The 23234-nt window shown below is 36.1% G+C and overlaps 1 protein-coding gene across 1 annotated transcript in view; it reads left to right on the top strand.

Moving 5' to 3' along the window:
* The window catches only part of HSPA4L (heat shock protein family A (Hsp70) member 4 like), a 57468-nt gene that overhangs the window by 27469 nt on the left and 6765 nt on the right, over positions 1-23234 (top strand). The window contains exons 12-19 of the mRNA XM_012097511.5: positions 569-702; positions 2489-2688; positions 6828-6926; positions 8591-8728; positions 10794-10919; positions 11216-11323; positions 18537-18656; positions 21513-21674. Coding sequence (XP_011952901.3) covers positions 569-702; positions 2489-2688; positions 6828-6926; positions 8591-8728; positions 10794-10919; positions 11216-11323; positions 18537-18656; positions 21513-21674 — 1087 coding nt within the window. The remainder of the gene's footprint in view (positions 1-568; positions 703-2488; positions 2689-6827; positions 6927-8590; positions 8729-10793; positions 10920-11215; positions 11324-18536; positions 18657-21512; positions 21675-23234) is intronic.

The following is a 23234-nucleotide window of genomic DNA, read 5'->3' as shown; positions in this document are numbered from 1 at the left end:
GGAAGAATGCCTTAAAAAATTTTGGGGTAAAGAGCCATCATGTATGTAACACCCACAGCTTGTTCAGAAAAAAAATATACACATACAACAGTGTATATGTGTACTCAGAATGATGAAATAAATGGGTTAAAACAGTAACAAATTTTGGTAAAATATATACAGGTGTTCCTTATCCTTGTTTTATTTTGCACCTTTCTATGAGTTTGAAATTATTTCCAATTAAAAGTATTTTTAAGGGAGCTAGAATAAAAATGGTTACATATGATAAGTATTTTGGAAACTAATCAACAGAATTTGGTCCTCAGATGTGAACAACAACAAAAATCCCTATAAATTGGCCTTAAAATATACCTCCTCTCAGGTGATTTTTCCCATTTTAATAGGAGAGAATTATTTTGAACCTGTCAAAATTCATTGTATGTTTATTTGTAGTAAAACCAATAATTCTTTTTCTTAACATTTGTGTAGAGGTATTTAAAATTGCTACTTATGAATTAAAAACAAGATGGATTCTGTGATTAGGTTCACAGGAAGCTCCCTGTTTAACTGTTTCCCCACTCCATTTCAGGGAATGCGAAGTATTCTGTAAGAACCATCCTGCCCCATTCTCAAAAGTCATTACTTTCCACAAGAAAGAACCATTTGAACTAGAAGCATTTTATACTAATTTACATGAAGTGCCTTATCCAGATCCAAGAATTGGTAAGAAAACTCCCAATTTTTTTTTTCATAAAATTTAGCCTCTTACAGTATTTGAATCAAGGAAACAAATTAACATTTCAGCTAACCCAGCACTGGATTTTTAAACAAAGATAGTCATACTTTTTTCTAAACATGCACTTTTTGGTGCTTAGAGTTTTATTTCTGGATAACAACAGGTTTGAATATTTTTAACATCTATATTTAAAATGTTCTGTAATTGGCTTGAGAGGTTGGATGAGAGTTATTTTTTAATGAAAATACTAAACTTGAATATGCAGTCAGTGCTGTCAGACTGACTACATATTGTGACTTTAAACTCCTGTGTAACACACTGGCAACAACTAGAATGAGTATTACTGGTTCGACCCACGGGCAACAGATAGAATGAGTGTTACTAGATTAATATGAAAGGGGAACTAGGAGACTAATAGCCATTTCAGCCGAGTTATCTTTTTAGAAGATACCGAAAAAAGTATGATTTGTATCATTTTAAAGAATATAAAATGTTCTGTATTTGCTACTTTTATTGAGAGATTAAAATGAGGACAGTATTAATATTTCAAGTACATTATTTAAAACAGTAGAAGTAACTATTGAAAATGGTATTAGTTTTCTAGGCCTTCTGTAACAAAGCACCACAAACTAGATATTTCAACAATAGAAATGTACTGTCTCACAGTTCTGGAGGCTGGAACATTCAAAATTAAGGTGGTGGTGGGATCAGTTCCTTCTGTGGGCTCTGAGGGAAGGATCCATTTCTGGCGTTTGTCTTTGGTTCATAGACGGCCATCATTGTGTTCATGTGTCCTTCTCCTCTTGTGTGTATCCATCTCCAAATAAGGACACCAAGTCATTGAATTAGAGCCCACCCAATAACTTCACTCTAACTTGATTACTTTGTAAAGACCCTGTCTCCAAATAAGGTCACCTCCTGAGGCTGCTGGAGAGTAGGCCTTCATCATATGCATTGGGGCAAGAGGGAAGGTCACAATTCAACTTCTAAAAACCAGAATTTTATATACAACTTTTCTGCCTAGTCGTCTGTCTCTACCATGGATAACATTATATATTTGAGATTTTTTTCTAAAAAATAAAATACCAGATTTCATTTTTTCTTACTGGGATCTCCCCAGAGCAGGTTATCAAACCTATCAAACCTGCATTGACAGGTGGATTCTTTACCACTGAACCACCAAAGAAGCCCTAAAACACCAGGTTTCTTAAACTGAAAAAATTAATGTAAACCAGGTAGTAGTGACTGTATAGCTTAGCAGTTTTGCTATAGGCAAGTTCCAGGAAAAGAAAATTTAAATTGCTTTGTGAATTACCAAGATTATAATGATTTACACAGTTTATAACAAACAGGTAATATGTATTTGGTTTTAAAGTTCAGAAATTGAATTTTGCTATTTTGGTTTTAGTGTGGCAGTATTGTAAAACCCAAAAGTGATATTGCCTTCAGTCAGATTGTCCTTGATTAAGATCCCTAACTCTTTTTCCTGTCACTGATGACTTGGGGCAGGTTGTTTAACCTTTTGAGTCTTTTTTTTTTTTTTTTTGAAGGACAATCACTTTACACCCTTTTGAGTTTTTATTTATACCAGGTTTATTATATTAAAAAAAGGTGATTGGGGGAAATGCATGCCCCACAATAATTAGAATATGATGATAATTTTAAGATTTTTTGTTTGCCAACATCTGAAAATGATAGTAAAATTATTGAATGAATGAATTGAATGAGTTAATCTGAGGCCTATGTTCTGATCAAAGTTCTTTTTTCCTTAAGGGAACTTTACTATTCAGAATGTTTTCCCACAATCTGATGGTGATAGTTCCAAAGTTAAGGTTAAAGTTCGTATTAATATCCATGGAATCTTCAGTGTGGCTAGTGCATCTGTAATTGAGAAGCAAAATATAGAAGGGGATCACAGTGATGTTCCTATGGAGACAGAAACTTCTTTTAAGAATGAAAGCAAAGATGATGTGGTATGTAGAAATTATATTTTTAAAAGGCTCCTCTAATAACATATACAGTGTCTTAATTATAACTCTGTGTGTGTGTGTGTGTTCAGTCGCTCAGTTGTGTCTGAACAGAAAATGTGCTGTACATTCAGTAACATTACAATAGATTCTTGATAGTGTCTTTACGAAAGAGTTAATGTGACTCTAATGTTACGTTGGCTTAGTGTCAGTGAAAGAATCTTAAGAGAGAGTGATTGTATTCCACTACATAAAGTTTTCTTCTTTTTATGTGTAGTATTTGTAAGTTATTTTGAAGACTTTGGTTGGATTTTTTTCAAACCATAATTGGAAGTCTGCCCTGGATTTTTCATATATTTGTGCATGATAAGAGTGGATTTTAACATTTTAAATTTCAGGACAGTTTCTCCTATTTTTAAAAGTTGTCTTTTTGTCTGCTTTTACTAAAAATTACTGTAAAATCTTTTCTTTCAGAATTCTACCACTACTTCATTTAAGAACCGTGGCATTTTCTTTCATTTTTCTTCATATGTATTATTTTCCTGTTACATCCATCCTTCCTTGAATTAAGGAGAAGGAAATACTGTCCCAATATGTTAGTAAGGATAGTCAATTTTCATAAATAAATGTAAGAATAATAGGTTGAAAAGTTAATTCTCTTAATTATGGTTTGTAACAGCTGTGGTAGACGTGTAAATATAATCCATTAAGATTTAGTTTTACTAAGATTGAAAGCATTCTGTATGCTTTTTGGAATAAGTTCTTTTACAGCTGTTTGACTTCTTCACCTCTTTTTCTAAAAAGTCTCTGGGTAATGTTTTAGACCTTGAGTTTTCTCTGTGTAGTGTTAGTGAACCCTGGGCACTAAAAACAAGGAGATTGTGGCACCCATTTTCTACCTCTTGCATTTCTTATATGCTGCTTCTGTTTGTATGTGGGCTTGAAATCCAGTTAGCCAGCCCTTTAGGATGACTTCTGAATGTGTACTTAAACAACTCACTTTTGCATAAAATGCATGAATTTATAGCATCTACATTGGGCCCTCAGAGATTGATTTGCTTACAAGAGTGTTTTTGGCTTACTAGAGAGTATTTCCAGGTACTTGGTGTTCCATATAAAGTATTTCTTCCAGTTGAGTGAGATGTTCCTGAGCATATGTTCTGTAATTTATATAATCAAGCGACAAAAAAAAGGTTACTGACATTGTAGGTCATATAGTTAGCATTGTTGGAGAGCACATTCACATATATCATCTCCTTTTAAATCTCTACCTTAGCCGATATAACCCATGTTGAATAAATGGTAGTTTATTTCCTTATTCTTGTTTTCTACTGTGTAGAAAACATCTTGTGTACTGTCTTGCTTAGTGGTTCTCTCTAGGGCTTTTTTCTTTAATTCTGTATCCAGAAGTTTAAAAGCTTAAGGTTTAAATACTATTATTAAGCAGTCTCTCCCTTCCCCTCTCCAAAAATGTGAGTAAATTCGAAGTAGACCCAGGAAGCTAATTATTTAAGCTTTAGAGGAGAACGTAAGAGGACAGTAAGATCGTATTTACTGTTCCCTTGTTGCTGACATTGCTGGCAGATGAAACCTAGGTATGTATAAGTGAGCAGCAATGGTTGTTTTTGTTTTTTTTTCTTTGCAGGCAAGTTAGTTTATAAGACATTATTTTATGGGCCTCATATTTTTTCATTAAAAATTAAGATATCTTCAATTTTCCTGAAAAACTATAGCATAGATTGACAGCTTTTCTTCAGAGCAGTAAAAAGATGTCTCAGAAAATGAACACTTCTAGGTATTTATTGCTATCTGGACATATTAGGAAGGTATCATAACTTAGGCTTCATTACACAGTGAAGGATCAAGGAGACTATCATACCATAATTTAACTGTTCCTCAACTGTTGACCATTTAGGTTATCTTTTTATCTATTTTTTAATTCAAAATGTCTGATTACTTATATGTACCAGGTACTATTCTAGGCACTGAAGGTACAGTGGAAAGCAGGATTAAAAAGGTCTGTCACTTACATTCTAATGGAAAAGGACAGGCAAGAAGCAACAGGATATCATATAAATATAAAGGAAATTAATAGGAGGAGATGCATAGTCTAAATTAAGTAATGAGGACAGCCACCTGTGAGAAGGGAAGAGAAAAGCTAGCGTGAAAGATGAAAAGGCAGAGTAAGGAGCAAGGTGCAGGTAGGCGTCCAGACACAGGGAATAACGAGTACAAAGGCCCTGAGGGGAGGATACCTTTTTTGTGACAAAGGCAGCTGATAATAAGAAACAGAAAAGGGGAGAGTGACAAGACAGAGGTTGAGAAGGTAGATCACGGGACGGGTTAGATAATGCTTCTGGATTTTATTTCTAAGTGCTTTTTATTTATTTGGCAAATAACTAGAAGTACCTAAATGTTGTGTTTAGATATAGCAGTGAATAGAAAAACAGTCTCAACCCTCATGAAGCTTAAAATCAGAGAAGCCAAGTCTAGAGGCACTTTTATTAACTTTCGCACTAGGCATAATATTCCTATGAACCTTCCTAAAAGTATTTTAAAAGATTACCAAATTACTCTCAGATCAACTGTTAAAACGTACAAGTTCCCCCTTATTAATATACCTGCAATTGGGATGGATCATGCAAATGATATTTTACATTCACTGTTGCCTATGGCAATAATCATGAAAAGTTATCATCATCTGTACATGTATGAACTTGATTATTACTCCTCATGGCATGAGTTGGCAGTTGCAACCTTTTGACATTAAATTGTATAAGGACCATTCAAGAAAGGAATATTAGTCTTGGTTGTTGTCTGAAAATAATCTACTGATTCCTTCTGGTGAAATACAGAAAAAAAAAATCATAAAATTTGTAGAATAGGTGTCAGTGGCTTATAAGAAAACTTAGAGATGATACCGAAGCAATTTTTAAACAAATGGCTGGGCTACTAATGCTCTTGATAGCACAAAGGACAAATATGTATAGAACAATTCAGACATCATTAACTGAATTATGTGATTTAGATGAGTTCGGTTATGCGTGTGAAAAAGATTTAGAAATACCTTAACCATATTGATTGATTGATTTTTTTTCTTTAGAGATAGGAATATATATAAGTATTAAATTTAAAATGCCACGTGATAAAAGTATTTTAGCCTTAGCTAGCAACATTGTTTTCTTAGTATTACATGAAATAGTTAATAATGTATCTGTTGTCTCTATATTACCCCAGCCGGGCACTATAACACTTTTTTCACCTCTTCTCCATCATAAGGTTGGGAAAATTACAGAGTTGAAAGGTGGTAGGGCAGGGAGCAGTGGGGATGGAATTTCAGTTCTTGACTTAGCAAAGAACACTGCTATAAGTTGTCGTCTAACATGTTTTTCTCCTTGGCACAAATAAGCATTAAGCAAGATAACCTTATGGACATTATATGTAATAATGCTTAACTCCATGTATATCTGAACACCTAAATTATCCCAATTGCTCAGTGCCAAACTTACTTCCTTTTAGGAGGATAGTGGTGGATAAGATTAAGGAAGACCAGAAAAACCTAATACTTGTGATTTTTTTGCCAAGTTGGGAGTCCATTTTGGCAGTCTTATGGCTTGGAAATTTGTCTTTTAGATTAAAAAAAAAAAAAGTAAAAGTTTACATTTGATAATTCAGAGACATCTACTTTGACAGTTTTTATGTATTTGAGTATTTTCCTAGATTTTAAAAATACAATTGAATTTATGTGTAATACATAAATTTTGTATCTGAAAAGTTTATTTTCCCACATTAAGGTCTTTATGAACATTTTTTGTGTCAAGTTTAACATTGTGGGTTTTTTTGGTCAATCTTGGTTTGTAAATTTGACTTAAGAACAATTTTCCATTTATTTGCAGTTATTTGGTCACAGGTAAAAAACAAGATTTATTCACATAGCATCAAATAGATCTTTTCATTTTACTTACTGTCAACCTGAGTATTTATATTAATAGTTACTCCCATTTCAGAAACAGTGAGCTTCTACTTTATTATCTTCACACATGTGAAAACAAACTTGAACTCTTAAGATGCTGTTCATTACCAAAAACAGAAAAAAGAAAGAGAAAGAGACTAGAGATATTGTCAGTTACTCATTTTCTTTGCAGGATAAAATGCAGGTTGACCAAGAAGAAGGAGGTCATCAAAAGTGTCATGCTGAACACACTCCAGAGGAAGAAATTGACCAAACAGGAACCAAAACAAAGGTTTGTTCCACTATTACTGTGCTTAATTGCTCAGTCGTGTCTGACTCTGCAACCCCATGGATAGTAGCTTGCCAGGCTCCTCTGTCCATGGGATTTTCTAGGCAAGAATACGGGAGTGGGTTGCCAATTCCTTCTCAGGGGATCTTCCCGACCCAGGGGTTGAACCCGGGTCTCCTGCATTGCAAGCAGATTCTTTACCATCTGAGCCACTAGGGAAACCAGTATACTATTATTGTGGCTGTGTCTTTTTATGTCTTTTCAATAACTTTTTTCTCATTAAAAATGATATAATCTCAGAAAATAGAAACTAGAATAGGACAAATGAAGAAAACTTAAATTAGCAATAATGTAGCACTTCAGAATTAACCACTCTGTGGTGCATGCTGCATATCATAAAGCATTCTTAGTGCAAAAATTATATTTTTGGAAGTAAAGTTTTAAAGGATAAATGGCTATTATTAAGAGTCATTATTTTACTGAGAAAATGAGTGCTGATAAAAGAGAAGGGAGAAATACCCTGCACCAGCCAACCAGAAGAATATGGCTGGCTACAGCTCTACGCTATCATCTTTGACAGATTTTTCTCACCCGAACAGAATTTAATCTGGATGGTTTGTATAGATTTTTTTCCCAAGGCTGTAAAGACTTGATTTTAAATCTTAGTTTCTCAAGTAATATACAACTTGAAACCTATTTTTCTAAATTTTTTATTTTATTCAGTGTTTTGTCTTTATTCAACAGCTCTATTGAGACATAATCTACATATCATGCAGTTCTCCCATTTAAGAGTGCAATTCAAAGGTTTTTAATGTACTCAGTTATGTAGTCATTATCACAGTTTTACAACATTTTTGTCACTCCAAAAAGAAACCCTACCCATTAGCAGTAACTCTTTATTTCCCCTCAAACCCTCCCCCACCAGCCCTAGTCAGCCACTAATATTTTTGAATTATAGACTTGCCTGTTTTAGACATTTCATATAAATACAGCAGTACAGTATGTGATCCTTTAATGAATGGCTTCTTTTTGCTAAGCATATTTTCAAGGTTTATCCAGGTTGTAGGATATATCAGTACTTCATTCCCTTTTATGGTTGAGTAATATTGTATCATACAGATGGATACCATATTTATTCATTCATCAACTGATGGACACTTGGATTTTTTCTACCTCTTGACTTTTATGAATAATGCTGTTTTGAACAACTATATACAGGTTTTATGTGGATGTGTATTTTTCTTGGGCTAATACCCAGGAATGAAATTGCTGGGTCATATGATATCTCTATGTTTACAATTTGAGGAACTGCCTGTTTTCCAAAATGGCTGTCATATTTTTCTATCTTGTCAACCATGTATAAGGATTCCAATTTGTCTATATTTTCACCATCTCTTATTTTCCTCTTTTATCTTTGCATTATAAGTCATCCTAGTGGGTAGGAAATGGTATTTCATTGTGGTTTCAGTTTGTTTCCCAGCCCAGGATTCTTTTTATGTAGAAAGATTTGGTGTATACAAGAGTGTAAAATACTATCAGTATTAAAATAATATTTTTAAGGTATGGTAGATAGTCGTTTTGATTTTACTTTGTTTCATCAGAAATCAGTCTCTTAAATCTATTTTTAAGCTAGAGAAACTTATACTTCTCTTGCATTTCTTTTGCAGTCTGCTCTCTCAGAGAAACAAGAGCGACTGAACCAGAACATTAAAAAAGGGAAAGTAAAGAGTATTGATCTGCCTATCCAGAGTAGCCTGTGTAGGCAACTGGGCCAAGATCTTCTCAACAGCTACATTGAAAATGAGGTATGTAAACCTGAATTGATGTTGAAACCAGTGGTGGTGTATTCTGAAATTTTTGTAGAATAATTATCCCTCAAATTTAGGGAACTAGTCTGTAACTCATAAGAAATTATTAAATAGATTATTGAACTGCTTTATTTTGGACAAAATGCTGAGCTGTATTATTGTCATGTACAGTAGCTTTCACCTTAGTTATATGAAAAACATGGCTTGTCTCCACTACAGAGAATGGCTTTTCCAACACTAATAATTCTTAGCCCTTTTATTGTATCTTAACAGTAGCACACTCAGCAGGCATTGTATAGGGAAGTAGTTCCAGCTCCCCTCTTCAAATGTGTGGTCCTTAAAGATTAAGGTTCAATTTAGAATGTCTTACTTCCATTTGATACTTTTTAGAAACTGTTGTCATTCTTGAAATTTTCTTTACATGTTTATGTTTCATTTTACACTCTCTTGAGGAAGAGTTTGGTTCCTTTACCAATAGTTGTGTAAAAAGTTGTTTTTTGTTTTAATTTACCTTTAGGTGGTAGTTGTTAGTTTCTACAGGCTTGACCAGCAGTTTTCTTTGAAATGCTGCATATTCTCCAGCTGCTGCACATTATTCTAGGAATTTCCTCAAGAGATTTTGACTTTACAGTGTTCTCTTTCTAGTACCTACCTATGTCACCAATTCATGAATTGTTAAAAGCTACGTTTTATGTGAAGCAAGCATTTCTAGAGATCCCGAATAATTCTGAATTTGTATTATTTGAGACTAACTTTCCCAAAGAAATGAATTATGTGGAAGTGCAGCTATGATAAATTTTGTATGTGAGATTTTTTCTCAAATTTTTGAAATGCCTCATTTTATTTTTAAAATAATTTAATTGGAGTATAGTTTATAATATTGTGCTAATTGTCTTACTGTTTCAAATTTACAAATATCAGTGTACTGTATTATGTTTAAAGTATTATGTTTTTGTTAAAGTACAAATATTTATTACAGATTCTTCCTTGGCTTTTGATTTAACAATAATTTTTGCTAACATCTTTAAATACTTTGAAAAAAATAAATACTTTGATATCCTCTTTAATCTTCAAACCTGTAAAGTCAAAGTACTATTAGAAATCTGCATTTAAAAGATGAGGAAACTGGCAGAAGTATACTAAATCTCCCAAGTTCAGCAAGTAACCTTTGTTTTGGAGCCCAGTAGTCTGTATCAAAGCTCAGGATTACAACCACTATCCTGTATCAATATGTCAATCTTATTTATAGCCATACAAGATATGTAGAAGTATGCTCTCTAGGATAAGAAAACTGAGGCTTAGGTTAGGCAATTTTGCTGTAATTTCAAAACTAATAAATGGGAAACCTAGGATTTGAACACTAACATATATTAGTCTATTTTTTTTAAAAAGTTTTTAATTGGCACTGTCTTTTCCAAAACTTTTTCATCACCCTAAACAGAAACTCTAACCACTAATAACTCACCATTCCTCCCTTCCCTAACCCTCAAGAAACTAATCTACTTCTATCTCTTTGAATTTGTATTAGATAACTCATATAAATGTAATCATACAATATTTATTCTTTGTGTCTGTATTATTTCACTGAGCGTAATGTTTTCAAGGCTCATCAAGTTTGTAACGTGTCAGAACTTTCTTTTTATAGTAGAATACCATTCCATTTTGTATATATACATTTTATTTGTCCATTCACATGTTAAAGGACAAATGAGTTGTTTCCACCTTTTGGTTATTGTAAATAATGCAGCAGTGAACATTGGGTGACAGCTGAGTTCCTGCTTTCAGTTCTTTATTATATGTCTAGGAGTGAAACTGCTGGGTCACATTGTAATTCTTTGTTTAGCTTCTTTAGGAGCCACCAAAGTTTTCCCTAAGAGGGACATTATTGTACATTCCCAACAGCAATGTACAAGGGTTTCAAATTCTACAAATAATCACCAACACTTAATTTCCATTTCTTGATTATACTCATCCTAGTAGGTGTGAAGTGATATTTCATTATAGTTTTGGTTTTTATTTCCCTAGTGTTTTCATGGCAACTAATGTAAAACTTTTTGAATAGGGGAAGATGATAATGCAGGATAAGTTAGAGAAAGAAAGAAATGATGCGAAGAATGCTGTTGAAGAATATGTATACGATTTTAGAGACAAGCTTGGCACTATCTATGAAAAATTCATCACTCAAGAAGTAAGTCTAAGTTTTGTAGTTTTTTATTAGACTTATTTAAATGTTTGCTTGAGCATGCTAATATAAATATATAAATAAATGTTGCAAATGTGTTTTTGTTGTCAGTCTTTTTGAGCACATTTAGGAATGGTTCTTAGTTATTTTTCCAAATTTCAGAAGTCTAGTGAAAACATGTTTATAAATAAGAAACCAGAAAAAAATTAATTTTTTGTATTTGAAAAACATTTAGTCCTTGCTTGATGACTTTTATTCCTAAGGAGAGTATTTTCAATCAGTATCTCTTACTGTATAACTAGGACTTGAATAAACTGTCTGCAATATTGGAGGACACAGAAAATTGGCTTTATGAAGAAGGAGAGGACCAACCTAAACAAGTATATATGGATAAGCTTCAAGAATTAAAGGTAAACTTTTAAAAGTCCATATTAGTGTTGAACAGGACATTAAATTGTCCTAAAAATTATGGTGTAAGAACACAGTATATGTGTTTAATTAATACAGAAGAAATTTCTAAGACAGATATGTGTAACAGGAAATGCTTTCTCTTTATTTAGGAGGTGTGGATTGCTACATGATAATTCAAATTAAATAATGCATAATCATTCTTGTCTATTATGATACTCAGATATGAAAATTTAGCAGATGTTCAGTTCAGTCGCTCAGTCATGTCCCACTCTTTGCAACCCCATGGACTGCAGCACACGAGGCTTCCCTGTCCATGACCAGCTCCCAGAGCATGCTCAAACTCATGTCTATCGAGTCAGTGATGCCATCCAACCATCTCATCCTCTGTCATCCCCTTCTCTTCCTGCCTTCAATCTTTCCTGGCATCAGGGTCTTTTCAAATGAGTCGGTTCTTCGCATCAGATGGCAAAAATATTGGAGTTTCTGTTTCAACATCAATCCTTCCGATGAATATTCAGGATATTGACTGGTTGGATCTCCTTGCAGACCAAGGGACTCTCAAGAGTCTTCTCCAGCACCACAGTTCAAAAGCATCAATTCTTCAGTGCTCAGCTTTCTTTATGGTCCAACTCTCACATCCATACATTACTGGAAAAACCAAAGCTTTGACTAGATAGACCATTGCTGGCAAAGTAATGTCTCAGCTTTTTAATATGCTCTCTAGGTTTGTCATGGCTTTTCTTCCAAGGAACAAGCGTCTTCTAATTTCATGGCTGCAGTTGCCCTCTGCAGTGATTTTGGAGCCCGCAAAAGTAAAGTCTCTCACTGTTTTCATTGTTTTCCCCATTATTTGCCATGAAGTGATGGGACTGGATGCAGTGATTATAGTTTTTCGAATGTTGAGTTTTAAGTCAACTTTTTCACTCTCCTCTTTGATTAAGAGACTCTTTAGTTCTTCTTCACTTTCTGCCAAAAGGGTGGTGCCATCTGCATATCTGAGGTTATTGATATTCTCCCAGCAATCTTGATTCCAGCTTGTGCTTTATCTAGCCTGGCATTTGGGAAGATATACTCTGCATGTATGTTTAATACTCTGCATATAGATAAAATAAGCAGGGTTACAATATACAGCCTTGACGTACTCCTTTTCCAATTTGGAACCAGTCTGTTGTTCCATGTCCAGTTCTAACTCTTGCTTCCTGACCTGCATACAGATTTCTCAGGAGGCAAGTTAGGTGGTCTGGTATTCCCATCTCTTTCAGAATTTTCCAGTTTGTTGTAATCCACACAGTCAAAGGCTTTGGCATAGTCAATAAAGCAGAAATAGATGTTTTTCTGGAGCTCTTTTGCTTTTTCCATGATCCAGCAGATATTGGAAATTTGATCTCTGGTTCCTCTGCCTTTTCTAAAACCAGCTTGAACATCTGGAAGTTCACGGTTTACATATTGCTGGAGCCTGGCTTGGAGAATTTTGAGCATTACTTTGCTAGCGTGTGAGATGAGTGCATTGCCTTTCTTTGGGATTAGAATGAAACTGACCTTTTCCAGTCCTGTGGCCACTGCTAAGTTTTCCTAATTTGCTGGCATGTTGAGTGCAGCACTTTCACAGCATCATCTTTCAGGATTTGAAATAGTTCAACTGGAATTCCATCACCTCCACTAGCTTTGTTCCTAGTGATGCTTCTTAAGGCCTACTTGACTTCACATTCCAGGATGTCTGGTTCTAGGTGAGTGATCAAACCATCATGGTTATCTGGGTCATGAAGATCTTTTTTGTATAGTTCTTCTGTGTATTCTTGCCACCTCTTCTTTATATCTTCTGTCCATACCATTTCTGTCCCTTATTTAGCCCATCTTTGCATGAAATGTTCCCTTGGTATCACTAATTTTCTTAAAGAGATCTCTAGACTTTCCTATTCTATTGTTTTCCTCTATTTCTTTGCATTGATCACTGAGGAAGGCTTTCTTACCTCTCCTTGCTATTCTTTGGAACTGTGCATTCAAATGGGTATATCTTTCTTTTTCCCATTTGCTTTTCACTTGTCTTCTTTCCTCAGCTATTTGTAAGGCCTCCTCAGACAGCCGTTTTGCCTTTTTGCATTTCTTTTTCTTGGGGATGGTCTTTTTGTTTGTTTGTGTTGGTTGGTTTTTTTTGTTTTGTTTTGTTTGTTTGTTTGGGGGGGGGTGGTCTTGATCCCTGTCTCCTGTACAATGTCATGAGCCTCTGTCTATAGTTCTTCAGGCACTCTGTCTATCAGATCTAATCCCTTGAATCTAGTTGTCACTTCCACTGTATAATCATTAAGGGATTTGATTTAGGTCATACCTGAATGATCTAGTGGTTTTCCCTATTTTCTTCAATATAAATCTGAATTTGGCAATAAGGAGTTCATGATCTGAGCCACAGTTGGCTCCCAGTCTTGTTTTTGCTGACTATATAGAACTTCTCCATCTTTGGCTGCAAAGAATACAATCAACCTGATTTCGGTGTTGACCATCTGGTGATGTCCATGTGTAGAGTCTTCTCTTGTGTTGTTGGAAGGAGGGTATTTGCTATAACCAGTGAGTTCTCTTGGCAAAACTCTGTTAGCCTTTGCTTTGCTTCATTTTGTACTCCAAGGCCAAATTTGCCTATTACTCCAGGTATCTCTTGACTTTGTACTTTTGCATTCCAGTCCCCTGTAATGAAGAGGATATCTTTTTGGGTATTAGTTCTTGAAGGTCTTGTAGGTCTTCATAGAACCATTCATCTTCAGCTTCTTCAGCATTACTGGTTAGGGCATAGACTTGGATTACTGTGATAGTGAATGATTTGCCTTGGAAATGAACAGATTGTTCTGTTGTTTTTCAGATTGCACTCAAGAACTTAATTTTGGACTCCTGTTGACTATGAGGGCTACTCCATTTCTTCTAAGGGATTCTTGCCCACAGTAGTAGATATAATGGTCATCTGAGTTAAATTCACCCATTCTAGTCTTTGAGTTCACTGGTTCCTAAAATGTTGATGTTCACTCTTCCTGTCTCCCGTTTGACCACTTCCAATTAGCATATGACCAGAGTGTTAATATTACACTTATATAAGCCATGGTTTCTGTGATGTTGTTACGAAGTGACTTGTCAACCTGACCCCTTATCCATTAGAGGAGTCACTTTTGCTCTGCTTCTCTCCCCCTTGACTGCTCTGATTTTGAGGTGGTAACACACTGCCCTTTTGTATGTTCACACTCTTGGGTACACCAGGCCGGCAAAGAACTTCAAAAATAGTACTCCTGCTCTTCAATGTCCTTTTAAAAATAAATAAGGAGGTGTGTCCACCAGGTCCCCTTTTTCTAGGTCAGTGGTCGGATTTAAGAAAAAAACTATTACTCTTTCCCGCCTGCTTGCCACCAAACTCTCACCCCCCATCCTGAAAAAACAGAAGACAAAAAAACTTCAAAAGTTTAGAAGTTTAGATTGGAAGGATGACAGGAAATTTTAGTCTTTCCATCTTAGTGAGGATCATAGCTTTAATGTGCACATGAGTAACCTGGGGCCTTTACTGAAATGCAAAAAGTTCAGTATACCCAAGTTGGGCCCATGATTCTGCATTTTTTATAAGCTTTCGAGAGATTCTGATGCTGCTGGTCCCTGAGCCATTCTTTGAGTAGTGAGTAAATACACATGCTAAGTGATGACATTTAATAAAGACTTCTAGAGTATGGGGAAAGGCAGTCCTTTAGTGATGGGGAGGTTGACATGCAGAAGAATTTATGTAACTTGAAAGCAAAAGAATATAAATATACCACATCCTCTCTATCCATTTCTCTCTCGATGGAATCTAGGTTGTTTCCATGTCCTGGCTGTTGTGCTGCAATGCATATTGGGGTACATGTAAAAAAAATTGTTTAAAGGTTAAAATCTTGCCAATAAATTACTTCCAAAGGGAATATTTAAAAAGCAACTTGAAAGCCTACGCTTATGAAAGCAAAACTAAGCTTTACCATGTTTTATCCTCTTGGTGTTTTTTACCCCTCATCTCCTTTAAAGGAATATATATATAAATTGGGCTGGAGAAACAAGCCAGACAGCTGAGGTCAATAGAAATAATTGAAAAGCTCAGAAGTTCCAAGAATGTATTATTTTGTTTCCAATATATATAGGTAACCATAGAAATGAATGTTATAGAAGTTTTCACAGGCTTTACTATTTTTATAAGATGGTTTTTATAACTTACTCCCTTTTCAGAAATATTTACAATTGAAAGTACAGTGTAAATAGACTAAATGCAGTATAGTATCCTGTAAAAGAAAAAGATGAAATCCAAATATCTGGAATTCAGTCAGTATTTAACAGTAATACACCAGTGTTGATTTCTTGGTTTTGACAAATGTTCCATTAGCTATAAGATGCTAACATTAGAGAAAAGCAATAAAAGGTGCTTGGCTTGCCAGTGTTTCCTTTGTAACTTTTCTGAAAACCTAACATTACTCTAAAATAAGCTGATTTTTATTTATGTATGTAAAGAATTCAGAAGAAAATATTTCTTTTTTTCTAATGTATTCCCCTCCTCACAGTTACAGAGGCTGTTTTAAAATTTAGACACGCTCTACTTCTATGCACCTGGGGTGAGGGGCCAAAGGGCTTTCTTGTTTTTAAGCACTATACTTAAAATACACATACTAATCTAATGAATAAATATGACATAAACAATAAATAGGTATTAAATATCAGGAAATCCCAATAACCATGTTGCATGTACAGAGTTATATGCATTATAAATATATGAAACCAAGTTTCAAATACATTATTTCTGGATGCAGAATAGTTCTTATGGTTTTCTTAGTAGTTTTAAACTTTTAACACCCAACTTTAAAGAAATTAACATTCTTTGGATTTGAGAGGAATTGAAAGGTAGTCTTAATGAATGAGAGGGAGGACATAAGGTATAGACATACCTGTGTAGGACTGAATAAGCACATAACCACTGGAACTCATTTCCATGTAGGAAAGTAAGGTGGACAGATTTTGATCTGACCACCTTTCTTTCCTATTCATCTTCCTATATTTGTTGTCATTCAGTTGCTAAATTGTGCCTGACTCTTTGTGACCTCATGATTTGCAGCACACCAGGCTCCTCTAGTGTGCTGCAATAGAATGGGAAAGACTAGAGATCTCTTCAAGAAAATTAGAGATACCAAGGGAACATTTCATGCAAAGATGGGCTCAATAAAGGACAGAAATGGTATGGACCTAACAGAAGCAGAAGATATTAAGAAGAGGTGGCAAGAATACACAGAAGAACTGTACAAAGAAGGTCTTCACGACCCAGATAATCATGATTGTGTGATCACTCACCTAGAGCCAGACATCCTGGAATGTGAAGTCAAGTGGGCCTTAGGAAGCATCACTATGAACAAAGCTACTGGAGGTGATGGAATTCCAGTTGAACTATTTCAAATCCTGAAAGGTGATGCTGTGAAAGTGCTGCACTCGATATGCCAGCAAATTTGGAAAACTCAGCAGTGGCCACAGGACTGGAAAAGGTCAGTTTTCATTCCAATCCCAAAGAAAGGCAATGCCAAAGAATGCTCAGACTACTGCACAATTGCGCTCATCTCACACGCTAGCAAAGTAATGCTCAAAATTCTCCAAGCCAGGCTTCAATAATACACGAACCGTGAACTTCCTGATGTTCAAGCTGGTTTTAGAAAAGGCAGAGGAACCAGAGATCAAATTGCCAACATCCGCTGGATCATGGAAAAAGCAAGAGAGTTCCAGAAAAACATCTATTTCTGCTTTATTGACTATGCCAAAGCCTTTGACTGTGTGGATCACAATAGACTGTGGAAAATTCTGAAAGAGATGGGAATACAGACCACCTGACCTGCCTCTTGAGAAATCTGTATGCAGGTCAGGAAGCAACAGTCAGCACTGGACATGGAACAACAGACTGGTTCCAAATAAGAAAAGGAGTACGGCAAGGCTGTATATTGTCACCCTGCTTATTTAACTTATATGCAGAGTACATCATGAGAAACGCTGGGCTGGAGGAAGCACAAGCTGGAATCAAGATTGCTGGAAGAAATATCAATAACTTCAGATATGCAGATGACACCACCCTTATGGCAGAAAGCAAAGAAGAACTGAAGACCTCTTGATGAAAGTGAAAGAGGAGAGTGATAATGTTGGCTTAAAACTCAACATTCAGAAAACAAAGATCATGGCATCTGGTCCCATCACTTCATGGCAAGTAGATGGAGAAACAGTGGAAACAGTGACAGACTTTATTTTTCTGGGCTCCAAAATCACTGCAGATGGTGACTGCAGCCATGAAATTAAAAGATGCTTACTCCTTGGAAGGAAAGTTATGACCAACCTAGACAGCATATTCAAAAGCAGAGAATTACTTTGCCAACAAAGGTCTGTCTAGTCAAGGCTATGGTTTTTCCAGTAGTCATGTATGGATGTGAGAGTTGGACTATGAAGAAAGCTGAGTGCTGAAGAATTGATGCTTTTGAACTGTGGTGTTGGAGAAGACTCTTGAGAGTCCATCCTAAAGGAAATCAGTCCTGAATGTTCATTGGAAGGACTGATGTTAAAGCTTAAACTCCCAATACTTTTAAGCCACCTGATGCGAAGAGCTGACTCATTTGAAAAGACCCTGATGCTGGGAAAGATTGAAGGCAGGAGAAGGGGACGACAGAGAGTGGGATGGTTGGATGTCATAACTGACTCATTGAAGGTGAGTTTGAGTAAACTCTAGGAGTTGGTAATGGACAGGGAGGCCTGGCGTGCTGCAGTCCATGGGGTCGCAAAGAGCCGGACATGACTGAGCTGAACTGAGGCTCCTCTGTCCTCTGCTGTCTTCCAGAGTTTGCTCGAATTCACATCTATTGCCAGGTTCCTATGCAATATTCTTCTTTACATAATTGGACTTGACTTTCACCACCAGGCACATCCACAACTGAGCACTGTTTCCACTTTGGCCTAGCAACTTCATTCTTTCTGGAGCTATGAATAAATTGCCCTCTGCTCTTCCCCAGTAGCGTATTGGATACCTTCCAACCTGGGGGGAGGGGGGACTTATCTTCCAGTGTCATATCTTTGCCTTTTCATACTGTTCATGGGATTCTCAAGGCAAGAATAGTAGAGTGGGTTGCCATTTCCTCTTCTAGTGGACCACATAAAAGTTGTTTTCTGTTAATAACTTTTTCTTTTTAAAAAACTTAACAGAAATATGGCCAGCCTATTCAAGTAAGGTACATGGAACATGAAGAAAGACCAAAAGCTTTAAACGACTTGGGAAAAAAGATCCAACTTGTCATGAAAGTGATAGAAGCATACAGAAACAAGGTATTAAAACTCATAAAGTAAATTGGTGGTGATGGTAAGTGTGTGGTACGCAGAGGATGGGGTAAATCTTAAAAAGTTCTCAACTGCAGAGCTATAGAATTCCCTGAATTAGTCCAGTGAACAAATTCATTGTTTTCTTCTTAGGGATTTCATTATTGATACAGTGAAAAAGAGGTTTTGTTGAGCCTTTTTTTACTGGCATCTTTGAAACCAGACTCTGCTAGCATTCCTTTTGTCCCATGGCGCCTCTTTTGGTTGCTCTTGGTCTTCCAGTCTTTTACTTATCTGTAACTCCCATGTCCTTTATTCTTTTGTATCTGTGCCCAGATCTGTCTTACTACCCTTAGCCTTTCCACTGTTTTTTAGCCTCAAATATTTAGTTACATAAAAGTTACCTGCATTTGGATGTAACAGTAAGATTTGACAAAATTAAGCTGATTTTTTTTTTCCTTCTAAAGGAGAGGGTAGCAAACTTTTCCTTTAAATGAACAAATAACATTTTAGCTTCTGCAGTCCTATATACACTCAGCTTGGCTGTTGTAGTGCAAGAGCAAATACACAAGTTTGTAAACAAATGGGCGTGGTAGTATTCCAAAATAACTTTTTAAAACTCAGTAGGTGTAATTTTCCCTTCAGGACAAGTTTTCTGTGTGTGTGCTCAGTCACGTGACCCTTTGTGACGCTGTGGACTGTGACCCACCAGGCTCCTCTGTCCATGGGATTTCCCCAGCAAGAATACTGGAGCAGGTTGCCATTTCCTCCTTCAGGTCATCTTCCTGACCCAGGGATCGAACCCCAGTCTCCTGCATGTTCTACACTACAGGCAGATTCTTTACCACTCAGCCACCAGGGAGCCCCCAAGGTTGTCAATTCCAATTTTAAATATTCACCGTAATTCCCCCAGATTTTATCACTGATGTTAAAACTCCATCAGTGGGGTGGAGAGACCAGCACCAAAGGTTTAGGGGAGGGCATTATCATAGTTTACATTTATCAAGCACTTAACTAAATTTTGAGCACTTTGTATGGATTATCTCAGTTCTGACAAGAATGTTATTTTGCAGGAAAATAGCAGTGCTTAAGCAACTTGTGAAGTAGTGATGTAGTCAGGATAAAATCTAAGCAGTCTAAAGTCAACATACAAACCCTTAACAACTACACTGTTTTTCACTACACATTGTGGGAAAGGTGGTTACTTATTTTAGAAATAAGAGATTTTTACATTTTTTAAGATAGAGTGCAGTCCAACCAACCTAAAGGAATAATCCAGGTACCGATTGTGAATGTGCCTGCCAACGTCAGTGTCCATACAGGTACAAATAGAATGTAATGATAATGGAAGAGAAAGAAGGAACAAGCAGACAAACAGAAACACCAAGAATATTTCAAATCTGGTATTGGAGGGTCTGTTTATTATTATTACAACCTAGTGTTCGCCATGCTGTCAAAAGCTTCCTGAAGATGCTTTAAACTATTATTCAGAGCAAGGCAAGACTTCACTTATGCTCAAGAATTATGAGTTTATTATGTTCCACGCTCTCTTCAACATCAAACAAAAACTACAGCATCAAACAAAAAGATAGACAGTAATGGGTTAGTGAAGTCAGATGGTGCTAAGAGCTGTGGGAAAAGTAAGGGACTGCCAGAGGTGGAGGTTTGTCAGAAAGGCAGACTAATAAGATGACATCATTTGAGGGGAGAATTAGAGCTGAGGGGAGGGGTCAAGATGTATGATAATTATAAGAAAAATGTTCTAAAAAAAGTGGGGGATGGGGACAGGAAGCAATTCCTCAAGGAGAGCAAGTGTTGGAGTAACAGCAAGGAAGCCAAGGGGACTCAAAGCTGTAGGGGTAGGGTTATTAGTTCCCAGATCATGAAAGGCCCAGGGGCCATTATAAAAGCTTGATTTTTACTCTGAGATAGGAGTCCATTGGAGGCTTCTGAACATAGGAGCAGCATGATTTAAGTCTAAAGCAGAGAGACTAGTTAAATCATTAGAATAGCACAAGCAAGAAGTGACAGAACCCTATGCCTGGAGAGTGGAAGGGGAAGAAGTGGCTGGAATTCTGCTGCATATATTTTGAAGGCAGAGCTGATAAATTTTATGTAGATAAAACAGAAAGAGGAGTCAAAATAATTAAGGATTTTTGGCCTGAAAGGATAAAGTTGTTAATTACTGAGATGGACAAAACTTGGAAGAGTAGGTATAGGGAGGGAATCGTGAATTTGAAACACAGGTAAGTTGTTTCAGACTTTATAAATAAGAATTTGAGTTGGGAGTTCTTCAGGGAAGATGTTCAGGCTAGAGATTTTTTAAAAGTATGTAGACAGATGGATGGGGAGGAGATCCTCCTTCTGTATGTTGCACCGTCGCTTCTTTCTGGTTTGAGACCACCAGTCTAAATCATGACTTCTTAGATTGTCTTCTACATGTGACAGCTACAGGTGTCTTTTTCAGACAATTTTATTTTTCATTTCTCCTTATCAACAACTTAATCAGTCTGCTGTAGAGTCAGAATTTTCTGTCTAGCTTGCTTGTGCCTACTTACCTTATTTCATTTTACTCCTTGACAGATTTAATTCCATGCAGCTTCTTTCTTGACTAAAGACTTCTTTTCAGTTTTAATATTCTTCACAAGTCATTCCTTTCCAAACCTGACTTCTTCAGAAGGCCTTTCCTCTTAAAAAGGCATACTGATTTTTCAGTTTCTTCAGTTCTATGTAATTTGTAAATGGCTTCTTCACATGAGTACGTGTGAGATACACACTCAATAAGAGTCTAAATCTTTTAAGCAGGAATTACCAGTAAGTTGGTGCTTATTGAAAAACCTCTCATTAAGTTTTTCCCCCCAATAGGATGAAAGATACGATCATTTGGATCCTGCTGAAATTGAAAAGGTTGAAAAATATATCAGTGAAGCCATGAGTTGGCTGAACAGTAAGATGAACGCACAGAACAAACTAAGTCTCACTCAAGATCCTGTGGTGAAAGTTTCAGAAATAGTTGCAAAGTCAAAGGTAAGAAACTATAAACTTCTGTTTTATAATGGATTCAGTCACTAAAATTTTTTAATTACTCTGAGAAGTAATCAACTTACAGAAAAACAGAGAAATAGGAATTTGAGGCTACTTTTTAATGTGGGGGGTAAAAAAGATTCTAGGTGGATCATGTTTCTTGATTTAATTAGTCTCACACACAGAGCAGCTTTTAGAAGTGTAAAATAAAGCAATAAAATAATGCCAACAACTATAGATTGTCTGATTTTTCTAGGTAGATAACACTTTTGAATCTCCATTCTAAAACCACAGTATATGCTTGTTTTTGACAGTTTGAAATGTATAAAATTTCATGGTAAAATCTTACTTCCAAGATAAACTTTCCATTTTAAAAACTGTTACTACTGAAAATGTCGAAAGTTAAAGAAAACATCATGAAAAACATGGGGATAAACTTTATAATAAAGATCAGCATCTAAGTAGAAAAATAAGACATTGGAAAAACAGCTGACAAAGAAATACATGTCTAAAAAACTTGAAAAGATATTCATCTTTGTTACTAATCTAAGAAATGCAAATCTCTTTTCTCCGATTTGGTTATTTGTTTACATTTACAATCTTTGCCATAATTGCCAAGGGTGTGAAGAAATGGACACCTTACCCTGAGCAATTTGGTTACGTTTGTTACTGCTTTTTCCTGGGAAATCATTTCAGAATATGTATAGAAATTTAAAATGAGTTTACCTTTAATGCAGAAATAACAATTCTAGGAATTCATCTTAATTTGACTATTGCATAAATATATAAACCCCTGCTTATGATACCAAAAAACTGGCAGCAACCTAAATACCTATCAATAAGAAATTAAACTGATGCATATACAACACATAATAATAGGTAAACATAGTATTTAATAGAGAGAAATGTATTTTCTTGCAGATTTAATTGTGGCTGCATTGGGTCTTGGCTGCTGTGCATGGGCTTTCCCCTAGCTGGGGTGAGCAGGGGCCCCTCTTCTGGCGCGTGGGCTTCTCGCTGCAATGGCTTCTCTCGCTGCAGAGCACAGGCTCCCGCGGTTGCAGTGCATGGGCTTAGTTAGTTACCCTGGCTTGTGGGCTCAGGAGCACGGGCTCAACAGTCATGGTACACAAGCTCAGATGCTTTGCAGCATGTCTAAAAAATATATGATCCTCCCAGACCAGGGGTTGAACTTGTGTCCCCTGCACTGGCAAATGGATTCTTAGCTATTAGACCATCAGGGAAGCCCAGTAAATCTATTGAAATATAAAGATTTATACATGATGCATGAAAAAGCACCTCAGAGTCTTATAAACTTATCTCACTGTAAATTAGCATGTTCATTAAGATTTGTATGTTTGGATACATGTATGCATGGACATATATCTAGAAGGATGTTCACCAAAAGGCTGATAATGTTAATCTAGGGGAGATGGTAGCTTAGTGGGTAAAGAATCTGCCTGCAGTGCAAGAGACCAGGGTTCAATTGCTAGGTTGGGAAAATCCCCTAGAGAAGGAAAAGTTAAACCACTCCACTGCCTGGAAATCCTATGGACAGAGGAG

Source organism: Ovis aries, chromosome 17 (genome assembly GCF_016772045.2).
Source record: "Ovis aries strain OAR_USU_Benz2616 breed Rambouillet chromosome 17, ARS-UI_Ramb_v3.0, whole genome shotgun sequence".
Classification (NCBI taxonomy): domain Eukaryota; kingdom Metazoa; phylum Chordata; class Mammalia; order Artiodactyla; family Bovidae; genus Ovis; species Ovis aries.
The sequence above is the reverse complement of the archived record's forward strand: the minus strand, read 5'-3'. Positions and strand labels throughout refer to the sequence as shown.